The sequence below is a fragment of the Anser anser genome (genome assembly GCF_964211835.1).
Source record: "Anser anser genome assembly, chromosome: 1".
Taxonomy (NCBI): Eukaryota; Metazoa; Chordata; class Aves; order Anseriformes; family Anatidae; genus Anser; species Anser anser.
The window spans coordinates 212,704,905-212,725,947 of record NC_139720.1 but is presented as its reverse complement, the minus strand read 5'-3'; the positions used below and the strand labels follow the sequence as shown (position 1 = coordinate 212,725,947).

The 21,043-nt window shown below is 42.7% G+C and overlaps 1 protein-coding gene and 1 long non-coding RNA gene across 3 annotated transcripts in view; one reads left to right on the top strand and one right to left on the bottom strand.

Annotated features, from left to right (window-relative positions):
• GUCY2F (guanylate cyclase 2F, retinal) overlaps positions 1-17,006 on the bottom strand; it is a 50,538-nt gene extending 33,532 nt beyond the window's left edge. The window contains exons 1-9 of the mRNA XM_083849958.1: positions 16,043-17,006; positions 14,523-14,824; positions 12,394-12,748; positions 8,523-8,607; positions 5,214-5,310; positions 4,227-4,361; positions 3,454-3,534; positions 2,272-2,448; positions 1,170-1,326 (exon numbers count right to left, since the gene is read on the bottom strand). Of these exons, the coding sequence (XP_083706084.1) occupies positions 1,170-1,326; positions 2,272-2,448; positions 3,454-3,534; positions 4,227-4,361; positions 5,214-5,310; positions 8,523-8,607; positions 12,394-12,748; positions 14,523-14,824; positions 16,043-16,781 (2,128 nt within the window). The 5' untranslated portion in view covers positions 16,782-17,006. The remainder of the gene's footprint in view (positions 1-1,169; positions 1,327-2,271; positions 2,449-3,453; positions 3,535-4,226; positions 4,362-5,213; positions 5,311-8,522; positions 8,608-12,393; positions 12,749-14,522; positions 14,825-16,042) is intronic.
• LOC310904808 lies at positions 5,910-12,537 on the top strand. 2 transcript variants are annotated; one of them, XR_014588602.1, is made up of 3 exons: positions 5,910-8,481; positions 9,045-9,250; positions 12,400-12,537. It is a non-coding gene; the product is annotated as an uncharacterized lncRNA (long non-coding RNA). The 2 variants fall into 2 exon arrangements; XR_014588603.1 differs by having other exon boundaries at positions 8,929-9,250.
• Positions 17,007-21,043: the final 4,037 nt, after the last annotated feature.

The window sequence follows — 21,043 nt, the reverse complement described above, 5'->3', positions numbered from 1 at the left end:
ACAAGTCATCTGACCAGTGTCAGAAGTTTTAGCTATTTTTTTCTTTGAAAAAATATCACTCAGACAAAAAGTTGATGCTGAAGCTTGGATCTCTTGTTACAGGTGTTGTTTATCAAAGAAGAAAGAGTTAATAAAGTATTTTACGTAGTTCTCAGATGAAAGCAGTTTCCATCACAGAAGTCTGTGGCAGTCTGAAGTATGACCAGTCTTTATAGTCCTATAGTTCAAGTGATGAAAGACATAGTTGTAAAAAACATACCTGGACTCATCAGGAAATGAATCTTTTTCAAACTGGGATATTGTTACCCTGGCAGCTGTGCACTGTGGGCAATGGGAATACAGAAATTTTCAGGTACTGCAATATATATAATTAATGTAAGGGAGGAGAAGATGGGTCTTCTGGCAGCTTACATAGCTGAGACACTGGAAATGTATGGGAATCAAATCCTATAATAGGGGGATCAAAGCACTACATGCCACTTGAAACCAGCTTTCAAGGATAAGCTGGGATACAATAGGAATTCGAGGCAATAGCTGGCAATTTCTTTTCACCTGGAAAGAAATCTCATCAAAATCTCCAAACTCGGTCCCTTGATATGTTGTCCCTAAGAGGTGGTAATGACATGTGTCAGCCTTTTTTGACTGGCATGTGAAGGACCTATTTCAAAGAGACTGTTATCATGCTGTGTTTCAGATAAATTAGTTTTATTTTATTTTATTTTATTTTATTTTATTTTATTTTATTTTATTTTATTTTATTTTATTTTATTTTATTTTATTTTTTCTTTATATTTTTTAAAAAAGGGCTCTTTTTATTTGGCTTAACTTAAAACTTCAAAGATAGGGCTGGAGCTAAGAATATGAAGCCAATTCCACCTGTCACAGAAATTCAGAATTGCTTCAGATTTGAGGTGCACTTAAATCCTTCTCCAACTACAAAAAGCTTGAGCTCTGTCACTGCTTACAACAAAATCTCTTTCCATTACCATGACACTCTGCTATTAGCCTTTAGGAAGTCTGAAAAACTTTGCATATTCTTTCCTATAACAATTCATTTTATACAGGTACCTGGGTGTTGTGAGATGAAGCATGTATAAATCCTCATGTAGCCGCTGGCTGTTAAATCAATGGACACATATTTCCCCAAAATATTTCCTTATGGCACCTACCTTCAGGGGGTGGCTGAATATAAGGGCATTTCTGTGCTTCTAAGAGCTCGTTATAACCATAGTCGGTGATCTTCAGCACAAACCGTCCGTCCACAACACAGTTACGAGACTTCAGACGTCCATGGGCAAAATCTCGGTGGTGTAAATACCTAATTCCCTATGAAATACAGAAAAGATTGAGACTGTTCTTTGAGACTCTGTTATCCATCAGCATTCAGAGGCACTAAGCCACCTTGGAGGGCACCAAATGTGGCACTGACTCCATGCCAAATGCAGAAGTCAATTAAGACACCGTCATCTGGAAGGCTCCAAATTACACAACCAGCGTTAATCAGCCCAGGAAACTAGGGGAAAAGTTCAGAAACTGATTATGAACAAGAATTTGGCTGCACCCTAAAGTAATACTGAGAAAGACTAACACCATTAGGAGTCAGACGCCTCCTTCTTTGTAGCCTTAGGACTTGTTTCGCTCAGAAGCTGTACTTTTAGATGAGGTTAAGAAGGTGGACACAAGTGGTACCAAATGGTTAAGTGAAGGGAAGCTACGGAGGTGTTGAGAGCTGGATGCCCTAGCATCCTTCTCAAGGAGGAGCAGAAGGTAGGTTTCTGGAAGTACACCCTCTGCAAGCCACCTACCCCGGACTCCTAGTTCACGATTATGGGATAAAAACACGTAGGACATGATTGGAAGTGTGTGAACACTCTTGCAAAGTGACCACAGATGCATCCACCCTGTAGCAGAGGATGTCTATGCTTTGGTTCTGTGCTGGAAGCATTTCTAATTTATGACAAGAAAGGCCCTTTGAAAGTAGGATTTTGTCACCAAATTCATTGTTCTAGGTGGTCAGTTCCAGTCTGATGTGTGGTTTTAACCTCTCAGCCTGCTGTTGAGGATGTACTCCTATCACTCTAAACAGTATTTCTCAGATGGTAACAGAACAGGAGTAAGAGGTCTCTACTAAAGACCCATGTATACCAGTATAATTACAGTCACATTGGTTTTCCCTACGTTACTCCTAAAATCCCACAGTCCTGGAGGAAATAGCTATGTCAATCTAAAAATCACATGCTGGTCAGGCCTCAGCAGGAGCAATGGATTTACTTTAATTAGATCCATCAGGAGGGAGGACTTGAACATCCAATCCAGTTTCATATCTTCATTTCTCAGTAGGTCTTCCAGGCTTCCTCGGGAACAGTACTCTGTCACTATGGCAAAGATGCCACAGTCAGAGAAAAAGCCCAGGAACAGATTTACATTTTCATGACGCAAATCTTTCATCTGAAACAAGACAGTGAATTGCAGGAGACCAAGTCAGCCAGACATCTGCTCAGCATCATCAGATGCCCTTACCATTTCTGTCTTTCCAAACAACCTTTCACACTAGAATGGGGAAGAAAACATCTTTGCCACTTACATTCATCTGTCCTACACTTTTTTTAACCTTTGCTCATCTTAGTCTAACCATTAAGACAATGAAAGTAAGATAGCAAAGACAAACTGAACAGCAACGTGTTTTTCTTCAGACAAGCTGGACTGGATTTTTCAGTAGGACAAAATGGTTTAGGTGGGGTAAGCTGAGTTCAGCATGTGAGGCCTTGCTTCTGCTCTGGTTTGATCTGGAAAGCAATAGCATGCCTGGAGTATCCAAAGTCATCCATCAGTGGTGGCTTTGGCTAAATACCCTGGTAAGTTTGCTATATTTTTATGCATAATAATGCCATTCATTTGTTAGCAGTAACTGCCAACAGCTAATAGCCTTGAATATGGAAAATAAGTGTGTTTGCTTGTCAGCTAATAATAAGATAGAAAACTAAACTTTTGCAGGGAATCTTAGCTGGAAATATAAACCAAATCCCAGAGAAATGTGCACCTATGTCTGTGCCAAACTTCTAGACAGCAAGCAAACAGCACATAGAAACAGCTAGTAGTGCATTACCCTGCCCTGATACAAAACAGGGTGGTTTCCCCCAAACCACTCTGTCTTTGCAGACAACTTCATTTAGAGGACTCATTGTACATCTAGTCTTGCACCAGCTCTGAAGTATCGGGCACAGGATGGGCTTTTGCAGGCTGCTGACTGGGACACACTGGTCACTGGCAGGTTTGTCAGATGCAATCCTGCATGGTCCTTTCTCCCAGATGTCACCAGGCAAGAATTACTGACAGCCATGAAGTGTGATTCGATGGATATTAACAGGAGACAAAGAGAATAAAAATTCCCTGCTGTTGTGAAGGCCCCCAGACAACCTTCCCTCCGCATCCCCACTCAGCCCCTGTTCCTACCTTTCTCAAGATGCTGGTGGAGCTTTGCCGCAGATGGTGAATTGCTCCCGTCTCAAATTTTTTCAGCCACACCCAGTCACCCTGTCCACAATACAGGTGGGTGAATGACAGAGCAAGTCTCTGAACAACGACTAACATTGAGACCTAGGTCCGAATTCCAGATCCTTGACTCTAAAAGTAGTTGGGGATTTTCAACGTCCTTGGAAGTACTATATTTCTATATAGTTTCTACTATATTTATGGTAGAATTTATAGTATATATTTGTATTTATAGTTTCTACTATATTTCTATATCGTTTCTATATTGCACCCAATTGAGAATCCACAGGAAACCCTAAAAAAATGGGGTGAGGCAGGGCCTTCACCTAGCTCAGAACCTCATAGCTGTAAGTATCTATTAGTATCTAATTAACATTAGAAATTATTAAATTAGTATTATTAGTATCTAACAAACAAAGATACATTGATTAAAAGAGAAAGTAACTCTCTACAGATTCTCTGGCACTAATAATCTAGTTTCCTCTGTCTCTTTACAAGAAGAATTGCCATGCCACTTATCAAAAAGTTGTATTTTTGGAAAGAATTGATGAGTGTTTTTATTTTCTATTTTATTTTCTTTTATTAATTTTATTTCATTGTATTCTATTTTCACCCTCTGGGGGCATCAGCAGTACTAATATCCTGGCATCTACAGTACAGCAGCCCAAGACTTTCCCCACCTAAGCAGCTCGGTGACCCAAAGTGGAGAGAGACTGTACGGTGTCCATACCTACCTCATACAAAGCCACGTTGGAGGTTTCGTGGGTGGCAGCTGTGCTTTTCAAGGAAAAGGAGCGGGTTGGGGATTTCTGGCTTCTGGTCTCGGCTGCTACACTGTTTGCATCAGTCAAGCTGTCCAAGGTCAGCCTCTGAAAGGCAAGGAAAGCAGATGCAGGACAGTTCACACCTCTGGATGTGATCCTCCACCCCAGCTCTGCCCAGGACATACATGCCATCAGTTTAAGCAACAGAATTGCCCCACAGCAGTCCATAACTAGTGATAGGACTAGAGGGAATGGCCTCAAGTTGCACCAGGGGAGGTTCGGGTTGGAAATGAGGAGACATTTCTTCTCAGAAAGAGCGGTCAGGCATTGGGACGGGTTGCCCAGGGAGGTGGTGGAGTCCCCGTCCCTGGGGGTGTTCAAGGCAAGGTTGGACGTGGTGCTTGGGGACATGGTTTGGTGGGTGACAGTGGTGGTAGGGGGGTGGTTGGACCAGGTGGTCTTTGAGGGCTTTTCCAACCCTAATGATTCTGTGATTCTATATTGTTGGCATGGTCCTGGGCATGGGTCTGGTCTGTGCCAAATAACACTCTCCTAGGCAATCCCCAGAGCTGGGAAGGAGCCAGCACAGGCCAGGAACAATTCCCGATGGGTAGTTTGGATGCAGACACTTTGTTTTAGAGGGTATGATAGTTTTTCTATGTGGATATAAATGATGCTATGCCTTCCAATGTCAGGAAGAAAGAATAAGCCCTGGCTGTTAGAATAAATACAGCCAACGGTACTACTTCACATCATCATAACAGCTTTAATATTGTGTGTGCATCTAACCTAAGACTCAAAACCCCTCAGCATATGGGAAAATATTTGACATGCAGGAGGAAATGAGGTATGGGGAAGTGAAGGACATTCCCAGAGGTACACGGGTATGGAAATGCCATGCATCAAACCTGTCTTTGAGGGTCCCACAGGATTAATTGCATGAGTGAAAGGACTTACCTTTTTATGTAGCTCTGGGTTGATGAAGATAAGGTCATCCAGGGTCAGTATTATCTTGTTAGGCCCCCTGAATAACTGGCTGTTCAGGATGCTATGCCTGGGAGATTGAGAGAGTCACGGTTATCACTTTCGGCTAGGTAAGTAGTTTCTGACACTGAATCCCCTATGTCTGGCTTCACTGCAGTATTAGGAAAGTGCAGTAGTGCTGGACATGGCTGAAAGCAGTAGACAAGCCAAGATGTCCTAACTTGGACTGAAATCCTCTGAGTTAAACAGCAAGGGTTATTCAATTCACAGACAGCAAAATCTCTAATCTCAGAGTGTCTCATCACAAATGGAGATTTTGAGTTAATCAAATAATAATAATTTGAGTTAATCAAATAATTTACAAATATAAACTGGAAGTGTATATAATGCATACTTTGTTCTACTTGCATTTATTTTTCATAACCCCCGCCATTCTCTACTAGGGGAGGATAACAGGTTTTATCAGACCAGCCTACCTGGTGAAAAAACAGGCCAGCTTTCAGGCACACCAGCCTTTCTTAGGGCCTGAAACTGAACCTTTGGTAATTTATAAAAGCAGCCTGGACAACAGTCACCATCAAAGTGTGCTAGATGAATATTGTAGCATGGTGCAGTACGAACCTCACAGCAAGATACCTCCTTGCAATGACTGCAAACTCGTAACAGAGGGAAAGGCTACAAGGAATGAGAGTTTTGTTGTATGTGGCAATGCAGTGTGGAGGTCTTGGAAGCAATATTGCTGAGCCAGTGCTCTTCTTCTTGGTCGTGAGTGATTATATCAAGCAGAAGACTGTGCTGATTCAGATCTACTTCCAGGATCTGAGCCAGATGGGATGTCTATCGCATACTGTGCAGCACAGGACAAATGTTCTTCTGGCATCTCCCAGGGATGCTGCTGCTTGTTTTCCAAGGGATGACTCTGGACTCCTTGAAAGACTACCAGATTTGCAGAATTGCCACAGGGGAGATAGGAAATTCAATGTACTTGTCAGAAAAAAAGATGTTGTCTGCTACTTGCCCAGCTTCTCTAAAATTGGCATAGCAGAAAAGCTCACAGCAGGAAAGGATGCACTAGCAAGGACTACACGTTCATGGGCTAGTTCAGACAGGCTTGCACAAATTAATACGAAACATTCCAGAGTTTCATTGGTAGTTTTCAGCTGGGATTCATCTGACCCTAATACTTACCACTTGGACATTTTGTGGACTTAGGAAAGAGGCAGAAGTCACACACCACTCTTTCAATGAATGCCAAAGTCTAACACTGAGCACGAAACATACTGTCGATGAGACAGTCAAAAATTCATCAGACAAGTACAGAAAAGGAAAAGAAAAGCTCTCCATTACCCCCATTATTATTTTTTTTTTTGTTCAAAGTATTTTGTTTATACTCCAGCAGATGTCTGGTCATCTGGTAAGACTAAGTTCATGTTTGATTGTCTGCTAAGACAACTAGAACTTTTCCTAATGAGATCCCCAAAAAACATATTTGATCCTGTTGGCAGTAAGACTCCTTTTACTAACCATATTGTGAAAGGGTTCATTTTGCAAAATATCCATGATTTACTTTTTCATTGCATGCACCACTCTGGGCATTTTAGAACAGCATTGCTCTTTGGAGTTCAGAGGGAGCCTCATCCATATGTCCGCATCACCTTGGCTGATTTATTATCATCATTCTCTAACTGCTTTGCCTCTTGACACCCAAGTCAGCTCCATGCAAAAAGCTCATCACTCATGTACCCTTCACCTGTCCCGTAGAAAACTGTGCTCAATCATGCACGCCCTCTCCCCCAGGCGTGGAGGAAAGCACCCCGCTGCTGAAAGCGAAGCACAGAGAGGGGAGTGACTCATTTAAGGTCATGCAGCAGATCCCTGGCAGAGCTTAGACTAGTGCTCCCACATCTGAACTCAGTCCATGCTGTGGTTTAAATTTAGTTCCAGACATGCCCTGCCCTAACATAAATCATTGTCTGAGTCACACTAGACTTTATTTTTTTCCTCTCTTTTCCCCTGCAGATGGCCATACATCTTTACTTTACGACTAAGCCTTCCCAGGCACAGTCTAGTACTTGTGGAACAGCTTTCACGTAGAATAGGCAGAAAAAATGTCTTTTATTTGTGTAATTGTAGAGGCTGGTGGCCAAGGCATAGAGCAGGGCTTTAAGATGTGGGTGGATGGAGGCCACCTCCTCGGTGCCTGCAATTATCAAGTATTAGAAGCAGCTGTGTGTTGTAAGCAGGGGAGCTGTTTGAGGTGTTGCTTGTTGGGTGGCCTTATATCATACGGGTTTGGAGAGATGATTCAGGAGTGGGGAGAGAACATGTTTGAGGATGATTTGACAGGCTGAGCTGGATGGGACATTCCAGGAGCCCTGCTATGCTGAACCCATTGCTGCTGAATAAATATGCCTTCTAATTTCAGTCCTGTACCATGTAGATATCACCAGCGACAGACAGATTCCTCCAGGGGAGAGTTTGGAGTAGAAGAGTACATTAGATTATGGCTACGCTGACCTTGCAAATATCAAGCCACCAAGTCCATGTTGGCTCACGTCCACCTTGGATATACAGTTGGGACAGAAGTGTGATTTGTACAATTGGTGGAAACTGTCTCTTCCTCAGCAGACTATTGTTTTGCTCCAGAGTGAATCCCATGCCCAGAACAATGTATATGCAACATGAGTGACCAGGGACCTGGACTCCAGCTCATAGCAGGGAATAAATTGGCTTGACAATAAAGAGGTTTTCTAGTTCATTGCTCCAAACCCTTTCCAGAGAGAGTCTCTCTCTCTTTCTTTCCAATGCATGGAAAAAGGAAAGAGGGTCAGCCTATGTGCTAGGTAGGTAAATCACATAGGAGACAGAAATGCAGAAAAGAATGATCTGGAGTAAGAAAAAAGACATTTAAAATGGCAGCCCTCTTGGTCTCCACCCTGAAGTTCTCAAAGCAAATTCCTGTTGATTTGTAGGGCGTACTTTGCACTTCCAAAGAGATAGTAATCTTCGCAATGCTTCAGAGACATCATCCAGTTAATCCTTCCTGCAGCAAACTACAATGTTCTTCCAAGGCTGGACTGGATTAAGTGTGAAATGGCTCCTCCTAAGACTACAGAACCAATGATCACACCACCCAAGCCTCAATCACTTAATAAAGTGAAGAAATATTTGGCTGGAGAGCAGAGACCACAACCAAACCTGCTACACATGGCTCAAGCTGCTAGCAAGCCTCCCACAGAAGGTAAAATTGGCTCTAAATCAAATATGTGCTGCAATTCTCACCTGATAAGATAAGCTAGGCCCACAGCACAAAGCACCAGGGCAAATACCAACATTGCTCCCAAAATCATGATTGTAGGCTCAATTCCTGTGCAAAGAGAGGGAGGAAAATCAGTGGATTAGAAAATTAATTAATTAGAATAATAATTAAGAATTGGAGTGATATTTAAATAGTTAGAATAAATAAGAAAGTTAATTTGATTTAGACAATAATATTAAAATCACCAATATAAAGTCTTTAGACTACAAAGTCAAATATTCAGCTAAAAAGATGCTAGAAAATGATTCTTATTTAATGTTAATTTGTGAATATACAAATGCTGACTGTATTTGCATGAAACTGCTTTAATTTTTTACTTACATGCATGAATGTTTTTCTCCTTTTTTTTTTTTTTTTAACGAGATACAGAGCCCTGAATCAGTGGGAAAAATAGTAAATAACTGGACTCACAGACAAGAGTTAAGTCTTACAGACAGCTTCTACAAAGTTCGTAACTTCTGAACATTTGACCCTCTTCTCTCCAGGAACTGAAACACTGAAGAAGCTTTATCATGTGGTACCAAACTGACTGCCAGTGTGAGTCACCAGTCCATCTGGGATTTTTCATTCCCTGCTACAGATGTCTAACGCTGAAAAGAGCAGAAGAGCAGGGAGATGAGGCTGATGTCTCAATGGGCCCATTGACAGAACGTACTGGAGACAGTTTGCTCATGAGTTTCTTTGCTAGGGGGTAAGGAAAACTGACATGAGTGGATGAGCTCAATTCAAGTGGGAAGAGTTTGCTGCCTCTGCCTCTTCTATCTTTTATTTATATTTACTTTATTCTCTCTGTGTTCAGAGATCCTCTAACACAAACAAACATGCAGAAATTTGGGTTGATAAAAAGTTCATGACTCTCTTGCACCTAAGTCTCAGGGCACTTTGTGAGACATAGAGACATAAAGCTTCCCAGTGAAAGCTGCAGGAATTTTTGAAAAATGGCATCTTCTCCAGGAGCAGACAAACCATTTTAGCTGAATTTTTCCTGACAGATTTATACTCATTTTCTGTTTCAGCCCAGGGCTCCAGTCCCTGATTGTCCTTATGTATATAAGTCACACTGCTTTCATGGCTAGACACATGAAAAAAGAGGGACTGGATCAGCTTAGAGGCAGACTTGCAGGACACCTGGTGCTCTGCACCTGTGGTCATCTGCTAGGAAACCTATTACTGAAGAGAGAATAACTTTGAATAACCCAGTCACAGGGGCATGGGTTGGTTTTCTTGCTGCACAAAGGAGCAAATGCCTTCCCGACAAGATAGTGGTACAGTGTAGGGGTATGAAAATCCCATCTCACATCCCTGCACGGTCATCTAACAATTTCAGAGAGAATTTGTATGGCAGACCACATTGTGGTAGGAATAATGTGGAGTTTGCTGATGTTCTCTTCTGTGTCCAGTTGTGTTTGGTTTGGTTGTTTATTTTGTTTGGTTTTGTCATTGGTGGTGTTGTTTTTTGTTTTGTTTTGTTTTGTTTTTTGATTTTACCAGTGCTGTCTCCTAAGCTTCCTCAGATAGTTCCCTGTAACCCATCACGGTGTGAGGACTCTTCCACAGCTGAAAAATGCCTAAGTCCCATTTCATTCACTGAAGCAGCATTTGATAAGCTGAGTGAGAGCTAGTTGAAGCACAAAATTCACTGGGGTGAATGAGAAACAGTAAAAGGACAAAAGAAGTGAAAAATAAGCACCCAGATAAACAAACCCTAAGTAACCGGAGTTAGCAGAGGCAATACCAAAGACCAGAGTGCTCATGTCACCATGTAAAGCCTTGAGGAAACTTAGTCAGAACTTTGTAACTCATTAGAAGTGAAAACTAGGTTAAAATGGGCTCACCTGAATGACCAAATTTAAGGTCATACTCGAGGTGATTTGGGGGATTGTGTTGAACTCATTGAGGGATGCTTTAAAGGGACTGTGAGAGTATGTGAAACTGCTGGGATGTACAGATTAAGGGACAAAAATAGGGAAAAGGAAGGGGCTGGGTTGATGGAGCTCAAGAATGGGGTAATGGAGAGGATGGGGATGCTGGTCACACATAAACGTGCATTTTTCTGGCTAAACACTGCACATGCTTATCACAGTCTGTCCTACCATCTCCTTCTATTCCTATTTTTTTTCCTGGGTGAGGGTGCTCTCTATTCTGCCTGTGTCTGATGCTTGCAGACATCAAGTCTAATCAGTGAGTGAGATAAGAGGTCTGGGAGCCTGCTACCATATGAGAGACGATAGGTGTGGGAGCTAGCTCCTGGAGAGATCAAAGGGTTTGGCACCCTGGGGAGAGCCCAGCGCAGGGCCCCCGAGGTGCCGAAGGGCCTGGAGCACCTCTGCCGTGAGGAGAGGCTGCGAGAGCTGGGGCTGCTGGGCCTGGAGCAGAGGAGGCTCCGGGGGCTGTCAGCCATGGCCACCAGCACTGCCGGGAGGTGCCGAGAGGCCGGAGCCAGGCTCTGCTCAGGGGTGCCCGGGGCCAGGCCCAGAGGCCCCGGGCCCAGCCTGGAGCCCAGGAGGTGCCCTCTGCCCCTCAGGAAGCACTGCTGGGCTGGGCGGGTGCCGGAGCCCTGGCACAGGCTGCCCAGAGCTGGGGGCTCCTCCTTGGGGATCTCCAGACCCTTCTCTCCCTCTCTGAGCACCTTGGCAGCTTCACATCCCCACCTCCTCCAACCCTAACTCCATACAAAAGCCAGACTGAGGCCTAGATTTAGTTCCAGTCATAAAATCCAGTCTCTGAAATATTAGTAATAATAATAAATTGCCACTTCACTGACAAATGCTTTTATGCTTTTGTAAAGGTGGGAACATAAAATCTGATCTCTCTAAAAGTCAGTGGGATCTTTCTATAACTGCAATGCGATGCTGAATTGCCATTCTCTTCCTAGTGACAATGCAGAATTAGATATATGGTGAGATTATATTTGCCTGTCGGCTGCTCTAAGATCAGTATATCTCCAATTTCCATGGAGCTCTATTTTATTTTTACTCTAATTTAAACTAGCTACAGCTGAACCAAGGGGAGTGCTTTCCTCAGCTGCTGAATGAAATATTCTGTAGAAGTGGTTAAGTTTGTCTATTTAAGTCAGATCCTAGAACAGTAGGAGTAAATATGTGTTATTATAAATAAATATGTCAAGTGGAAGCTAAGTATCCTACCCTGAGAATTAGGTTTCCTTGTTGACTTTAAAACTGCAGCACAGTTGCCTCAAGTTAAAAACAGTAAGTGAAACCGGTGCTCAATCTAGCAAACCCAGGAAAATATTTCTTCTCTTAAGTCTTCAATGACCACTTCATTTGCCTACTCCAACACTTTGAATAATGATTATTTTCTATTCTTGATGAGCTCTGATGAGCCTTAACTCCACATACCTAACTCTTTAAAGAAGCTGGGGTTAACCGGGGCTGATGGTGAGAGCATCTGCAGTAGTGCAGCATAAGAACAATGTCTTCAGCACAAATCCTCTTAGTGCCCTGTCCATCAAAAGGACAGGGACACTTTGTTGGGTGGAGCCACTGGCATATATTGGTTGCTATCTAGCGTATATTACTTGCACATGTTGACTGTTAGACCTGGAAAACTCTTTCTAGAACCCAAAAGTGGCAACAACATTATTGATCTAAACAGTAAGAGAATCTTGTGGATCAATAGTGGGATCTCTGCATAGGACTCCCGCTACAAGTAGTGTGATGACCAGTCATCTTCATGGGAATTTTTTCGGTTTAGTCTTTTCTCTTTGGGGAGATCTAATTTACTAGGAAATCACACTGAGTAAGAAAAAAAAGATTAAATAAATAAGAAGGGTAGGCCTGATGACATTTGACCATATTACTTTGTTTTTCTTACCTCCAGTGCAGAGAACGTCTGGATCGAACCAACAGCTGCAGTCTGCCTTGGGAGGGGCTCCACTGGGAAAGTGGATGTCCTGGCCGAGGGATCTCACATCATCTAAAGACATGTCCAGCAAGTGGGTTGGGAAGAGCTGGCTCCCATGACCATCTGTGTCCAGTACCACATAGTTGCTCAGCCACTTCCCACAGCTGTCTGTCTCTACCCACTGGCTAAATCCAGGGAAACTGACATTTTTCGTGTGTTCTGTTATGTTAACTCCTGAGACCCAAGCTCCTTTTTTCCGAGCGCTGTTTATAGCCATTGCCATGAAGTAAATGGCATCATAGATTGTCCCAAAGAGTGGAGAAACCTGAAATTACAGATGAAGTTCTGGTCAGGATATACTGCTGCCAGCTTCTGGTTTAAAATCTGCATCAAAAGATGTCCCTCTGGCTTATCTGTAAACTCAAGAATTGAGACACTTGGTTTTGTTCTCCAGGTTTGTCACAGACCTTCTGTGCAAACTCAGACTAATATCTGGATCTAGGAGGATAATATCTGGATCTAGGAGGACTAATATCTGGATCTTCTATATTAGAAGACTTGAATATCTTTGTTTCCCATTCAACATTCAGTCTAGGTATAAGATCTTGAAAACTTGTGGCCATCTGAAGTATCAAAAATGCTAAAGGGAGGTACTCAAACCTTTCAGCATTAAGGCTCCCAGAAAAATGGGTTTGAAGAATCTTAGATTGAAGGTAGCTCTGTCCAAAACATATGTGAACATTTCTTATGGTTGCTTCCCAAAATACACTTTCAAAATATTTTTAAAATTAAGTAAAATTACTTTCTGGGAAGAGCCAAGACTATGAGCCTGATGTTCAGCTGTCTTTTTATCACAGCCAGCCTCAAAGGACTGAGCTAAAACATTTTCCACAAATAAAAGACCACAGCAAGAGACTCGGCTCCCTACCCAGGTAGGAAAAATGTCATACTTGTGTTATCAAGTCTCTGTCAAAGCACTGATTATTCCTAAGACATAAAATTCACTGCCAGAGAAAACCTGTTCTCTGGGGTACCAAAGCCTTTTCTCCTTCCATTGCTCTCCTCTGTGCCAGACTTGATTTAAGAGTCTGTAACTTTCACTCTTCCCCCCCAAAAATGGTTGTTTTTATAGACATATGATTTTTCACAGTAGGTAGCTGAAGGGAGATTATAGCCAATACACTCATTATAAAACAAGAAATGTTGGGAACTGTAGAAGTTGATGTCTATGGAGGGATTTGTTGACCAGATGTAGACATCTACAGTGAAGAATCCTACACTCCGTATAGTTAACCTGGGCTCTCATTACAGTGAAGGAAAAGATATGGATGCTTATAAGACATGATTCCTTTCTTTCTAAAGTAGACATCCATGCAGATCTGATAAATTGTGCCTTAAAAGTGCTTAAATTTTTTGAAAGATCCTGGTGGGATTTGAAGATTAGTGCAGCTGTATCCTGCATCTCCTCACCAGCACAGCAGTCTCCAATTCTTCTAATGTCTACAAGGTAGAACTTGACTGTGGTTTTTGTTTGTTTGTTTGTTTGTTTGTCTGTTTGTTTTTGTTTTTGTTTGTTTGTTTAGATAGGCTTTGAGATAATTGTTCTGGCATGTTCAAAAGAACAACTTTGACTGAAGTGCTAAGAAGCACGAGGCAGCAATGATAATAAGCACTACCATCTAGAAGCATCCAGTATTTTGTTTGTTGCAACCCCCGCAAAATTATCACACGTGGAAATCCTATTCTGGTTCCTTAAACTGGTGTCACAGACTTTATCCACCATAAGAGGGACCACTTTAGCTTGGGTTTACTGCCGTTAACTAAGTTAAACCAAATCTGAGAGCCTCAGAGACAGCCCATTTCTCTTGAATTCCCATCATGGCTCTGCAGTTGAACTAACTGACTTAGATTGCCAGAAAATCAGGAGAAATATCTCTTCCAAACAAATGCAGACAACACCCAGCCTTCACCATATTTTTCTCAAAATACAAGCACACACAGTCTGGATTTTCTTTCTCCTGTCCTTTCTCTGTAATTATTGCTTGAACTACGTGTCCTGTTACCACGTCCCAGAAAAGCTCGAGAGGAAGAATATTTACCTGTGTAGCTTCCAGTTCCCTGGCTATTTCACCATTTTCTTTAGCTTCCCTGAATGCATCGTAAAAACTCCTGTTTCCAGACTCCAGTGTAATAGTCAGCACAGCATCATATGCTTCCTGGAGCTTAGTGTCATTGTCAAGGGCATAGAATGAGTTGTTTTGGTAAGGAAGACTGTAAAGTAAAGTGTCGTATGGAATGAGGACATATCTTCCATCCGTTAGTCCCATTTCCTGAGCTTTTGTGAGTAAGGTCGCCTGTTCCTCCCCTCCAATGAGCACAGAATGCATGCACAGAAGTATAACTGAAACACAAGGACCACAGACAGTGTTATTAATCCATTTGGGCTTTTCAAAATAAAACAGGTGTGTAATCATGGTCCTATGCTGTCATTAACTGAGACATGAGCCTTCCCTTCCTGTGCCCTGAGCTGACGGACACCACATAGTCGTTAGCAATGCCCAACTTCCACCCATTCGTCCTGTCACCAGCTATAGAGATTTTGGTTGGACACTCCTTAGGAAAGAAAGTATTCCTGACAAAAGAGGAGCTGAAGTGAACAAAGGCATTTTTTTCAGGTGCCTGAATTACAGGAAACAAACAGGTACTTCTGGGCAGTGATTTATCACGTACTATATCCAGCAGGGAGCTTAAGCTGCTCAGATGAATCGTCTTTGAGAAGGGACTGGTTCTTTGTTAATGGAAGCAGCCCATCATCTCTAACTCAAACAGAGAGTAGCGATGGAAATGAGATGAACCCACCCAAGGTGGTTTTGCTCTCCATCATAGAGCTGAGCACTGATAAAACTCAAGTTAGACACCACCTTCCTACCCTTGTTAGCCTTTAGCCTAAAAAGCCAAGTTTTAGTTAAAATGCATCCTCATCTGGATTTGCAGTGCTGGTTGCAAAGATGTACATCCAGGATCAGAGCTGTGTCACAGACTTCCTGAAGGGCTTTGAACCAGGACAACAAGGCTTTTACCCATTTTCTTAAGAGAAAACGGATCATTCTTTACTACATGTGTTGTACACCAGCAGGGATGCTTCTGTTGCTTTAGTATGTGGTGTATAACACTGGTTTTCACCCCCGATTACTCACTGAACCCAGGTAGCAAGGACACAGCATTTCCAAAGCATGAGATTTCTGATAATCCAAAACACCAACAATACAAACCTTCCTACAAACCCCTCTTTACACTTAATAGGGTCAAGCTGAGACACCCATCTCTACTAAATACTGTCTTTTCACACAAGCTGGACACAGTCTTTGATGCTGTAGACTATTTTATCCTATCTCCATCACATACAAAATGTCTAGCATTCTTTCACATGAATCCCTGGCTCTGTTAAGGTCAGAGATAAAATTCTGCTTGACTTAAATAACTTCAGAATTTCATTCTCTAGGCTATGTTCATTGATAACAATGCAGTCAATACCCTGGAGAAAATAAAATAAAATAATGTAAAATAAAATAAAAATAAAAATAAAAGGAGTGAGACTCAAAACACTCAGAGCACTTACTTTTAATGCCACCAACTTTTTTGATCTTGTTCCAAGTGTCTTCAATGCCTTTTTCTCCTTTACCCATGGCTGTAACAATGCCTACAGGAAGACCCTCGTTCCTTAGTGCACTCGCTAACTTGTTGGCCGTGTCCATCCAAACATCCTGGTTCGAAGCAATGATGCCAACGTGAGCCCAGTTAAAATATTTCATGACTGTAAACAAAACTTGGGTTGGAGAGGGCAGGGTCCTGGCAAATGCAGGGTGATGGGTGGTGGAATCCAGTTTATAATTGATGCACGTCCATGAGAAGATGGTTTTATTCCAGTTTTCCCCTAAAAGCGTAGCCACCTCACAGAAGCCAGGGTTCAGAGGGCCTACAAAAGCTGAGGAAAATTTTCCAAAGTCAATGAATCTAACCAGAGCTCTTGATGTCTCACAATCTTCTTGCAGGACCACATAATCCAATCTCTGGCCAAGGTCTAGCGAAGGGTCTTTGCTTATTCGTTCCACCGCTAACCTGGCAGCTGCATGGGGAAAGGCTTTGGAGAAGAAGGGATCACAGTCCCAGGGTCCGAGCAGCCCAATTTTAAAAATGGAACAATGCACCGGAGGGGAAACTGCGATTATTCCCAACAGCAGCCACCAGAGAGCGTGGAAAAACGTCTTGAATGAATTACCAGTGTTGAACGGCTGCAACTTAATGTGCCTCGATAGCACCCAGAGCAAGCTGTTAGGGCACGGTAGGAGAAATGACATTGTTTTACAGGCAGGGAGACCAAAGCTGAGCTCTTCAGGAAGCCAAGCGGTGCATTACCAGCTGCTGGAAGAAAAGCAGATTACATTTGCCTTCCTGTATACGTATTTGCTCGGTGCATGTAGGTAGAGCTGAATCAGCTCAAATTATACAACAGCTCTCAAGATGCAAGTGTACGGGGTGCCAAAAACCTGCATAGCCCCATGGATGTGCACCACAAAAGCCATTGTACCACACAGACAACCCTACCAATCGCCAGTTAAACTCACTGTAGTCCTAAAATGCACAAATATATTAACATTTTAAAAAGTTTTGCAATCTATTTTGAAACGAGCCAGTGAAGAGTGACTCTGCTTTGTTTGCAGCAGTAAACACAACCTATGCATACAGTATTTTTTCAGTTCCTCAGAAGATAAATCCCAAACCACGCAGAAAAGCACATATGTAAGAGCACAACAAGATAAAATGCACTGAGCCAGCAACTTTTGCCACTCCCAAAACCTCAGTGAGTTGTGAAAATGAACCAGAGCCCATATTCACATAAACACACGCACACAAACAGGTACTGGACCATATATGCAGGTACTGAGAGTTTTCTATGTAAGTGCATATGATTTTAAAACTTTCTGAAAAGGTTTTTCAAGGTCAAACTTACCTCATTTGCCAGTGTCTTTTAAACCTGGCAGAAGGAAATGTGGAAAACAAGGTAGTCACAAAACGAGGGAAAAGCAGGATTATGATTGGAATTTAGCTAAGGACTGTTAAACTAGTGCAATGGCAGAAGCTTTGTGTTCAAGCTTGGTGTAAAATATTTGTTATTAAAGACTAAGAGCCATATGTTTTGGGGAGTAAAGGACTCACCCCTCACAGCCAGGCACAGAAATCCCAAACCCACAGTAGCTCTTCCACCATCAATAGTGTCATCCCATGGCTAAGAAAATTTGCTGATCCAAACAGGTTTGTGTTCTAAAAGTAGCAGCCCCCTTACCAGCTTACCTGTTCATCACCGGAGAAGTATTTTTGTCCTGGATCCACTGAGGCTGAGTGTGCTATAAATACACCCACAGGTCCTCTACAGAGAGAGTCCTCCAGGAAAAGCCACCCACCAGCAGAGCAGCATCTCACCGGTGGTGATGGATCTCCTGGGACGTGGGTCCTGCCCCAGGGAGAGGCGATGCATGGTGGGCCTCCGTGCAAGTGCCCACCTTCTTCAGGCTTGGATTTTCACGGGACACCCCAGCTGGTGCTCCGAGACCCTCCGACAGTCTCAAAATCTTCCTGTGCCCCCTTTGGTGAGGATCATCCTTCTCCTCCAGGGTTTCATAACTTGGGGTGCTTCACCCCAAGATCTTTGGACCTCGCTGAAGGTCTCGCAGAACTCCAAGGCTGCCTCACTCTGAACTGCCTCAGTGCAAGGACTTACTCATATCTAACTCAGTAATTGTAGGGATAGCATCTTAGGGTTCTGCCTTTGGATTAGCGGGATTTAGCTCCTGGGATCTGCCCTTTGCAGAACAGATCCTTAAGTCCCTGTGCACTACAGCTCCCCTTCCACCCTGAAGCAGCAGAGCCAAGAGATATTTTAGGCTTGGGGTAAGCAGAATATTTGATTTTGGGGAAAGCAGAATATTTGATTTCAGGCTCCACCATCCCGCTGATGTTTTACAGTCCCACCTTCCTTGTTTCTCTCTGGTACCCATCATGACACACACATTGCTTTTTACATCTGCAGCATAACATTCTTATCTCCCTGGGCTTTTTAGATCTCTCCCTACAGCTGAAGCCCCCAGTAGCCCCCTCCGCATTCCCAGACACCTTCCTTCCTCAGTGGACCTGGCAATAAAACTGTCAACCTGGAAAGACCTTGAACATCACCATACCTGCCCTAGCTAGGAAGCCCCTTGCAGTAATTTATCTGAGGCCGTAGGACCAGCATTTGTTCTACAGGGAACCATTTGTAACTCAACCTTTTAGTGGCATTAACTTAAAATATGTCATATAAATCATACAATCTCCTCAGCGCATGTTCAGTAGTAGCTCGTTCTTTGTGACTAATGATTAGGGGAAGTCACAAAGTCACTCAGATGCAGTGGGGAGAGCAGCTCTTTCCATTCTTTTTATTCATTTCTTTCCGTTCATTCATTTCCTTGCACGGATCCAGGAAGGTTCCTGGAAATGTGCTTCACTGGGGACTGGTGCAGCTCGAGACAGTTACCAGGAATTACCAGAGCGCTTCACTTTTGGAAAGTGCTTAAAAGACATCAAACGTCAAGCCTGAACTCAGAACACAGCTATGTATGCTACTCATGCATTAGGCTTACACGCCAGGCTCAGATCAAAGTGAAATTAAATAAAGCTTGTGCACTAGGAGTGTGATTTTTTGAATTGAGTGTAAAAGTTTAATTTATATATATATCTATATCCAAATATACCTATGGCTACATACATGTCTAATATGTTCCCTGTAGTCTTTTTTTTTTTTTTTTTAATTGACAATGGTACTGCACAGTTTAATTCCACCCAGGATCAGCAGTTTCAAAGCCTCCTGCAGTAGCTTCACTGGCTCACTTCTGGGGCATGTTTATAGCATTAAAATGTCCCATGTTGGGGGGAAAAAAAAAAAAAGTTTGTCAAGCCCTCACCAACGAAAGATTAAAAAAGAATTGAAGTGGAGATCTTTTTACTAGTGTGCTTACTCTGCCATAAAACAATTCATATTTTTCTATAGCCAAGTGGGTTGAAACCTCCCTCACTTTCTCCTTTTTCTTCTGCTTCTTGTTTTCCCAGCGAAAGAACAGAACCTCGTACAATCTGATAATGCCAGTGGCAGGAGTCCACCCTCTGTATGGCAAGCTGGTTACCCCAAACCTCTCTGCCAGGTCTCTTACCCTAAAGGGCTCTGCCATGCTTGCAAAACAAGCTCAGGTCCTGGCGTTGTGTGATTTTTCTCAGTAATAAGCAAAGTAAGTGTTGCAGCTGAAGAAAAAAAAAAAAAGTTAATAAGATAATTTATTTGTCTGGAATTAATGTTAAAGATCCTACCTATGTCCCCAAACCTTTTTTTCTTTCTTTTTTTTTTTCCTCAAATCTTCAGCTCATCACTGCAGCAACAACCACATCATATAGTATTTCTCTGTAATGCTGTGTTATTTGTATACCATCGGATTCCCAACACTTCTGTATTCACCAAAGCGAGCGAGCGATGCGTGCGCTCATACATCCATAACATTTCCCATGGGAAGGCTGAGGCGCAGCTGTCTCGCTTTGCTTTAAATTTTCAGAGCAGAAGAGGGTGCTCTAATCTCTGCTCTGACCTCCCGCATCAGCCTGGCCAAGCAGCCTCCCAGGAGCTGCTGCGCCGAGCTCCTCAAGCGTGCTGGAAATAAAATGCATTTTGTAATGACTTCTCCCACGGGGTACTGCTGACTAAAGCTGGAAACCCTCTGCAGCCAGCAGAGAGAGGCAGGGGAAGGTTTGGCTCCCCTTCCGACTCTTCCTGCAGAAAAGTCTCCATTTCCACTGATTTTAGAGAAAATCGAGGGATGGCAACGCCAGCGTTAGCCTTTCTTCACTTCCTCCGAGCCTTAATTAAAAGCTCCAGCCTTGGAGGATCTGCCAGGTTCCCCTGTCTATTATTCCAACTGTTAATTACCGTCAACATTAAAAATATCCACCTCATGTCTAGTGCGTCTGGCTTCAGCTTCCTGCGCCTGGCTGTCGCTCTGCCTTTGCCTGAGAAACAAAAAGCCAGGAAGCACAATAAATATCACCTCCCTGTAGGCACTTGCACACCATAATTAGCTCACATCCTAGTCATCCTCTGGGTAAAATAAATAAACAACTCCTTCAGGCTTTTGCCATAGAGCGTGCTTTCAGGATTTCATCCGTATAGCACTTTCCACATTAATTTTAAAATTTCCCTTCTCCCTCTCTTGGATAAATTAGAAACAGCACTTGTTAGCAATCCCCACTCCATAATGGGTGAATATAGAGCTGATAGCATCTTTTGTCACCCATTTCATTTCATGTCTCTCCACTTTAATGCTATCGCTCACATGAGCACAGTCGCAGCATCACTGCTTGCAAGCTCGTTTCAGCTTTCCTCAATACAACTCCCTGCCTTGGGAGTGTGACATGAAATTTTTATTCCCAAACGTATACAAACCCATTTGGGTTTGGTTTAAAGGATACTTTTCAAATGTGTCTCCTAAATGAGAGGTCCAGACCAATCTTCATGTTTTATTAATAATGATTTTTTTTTTCT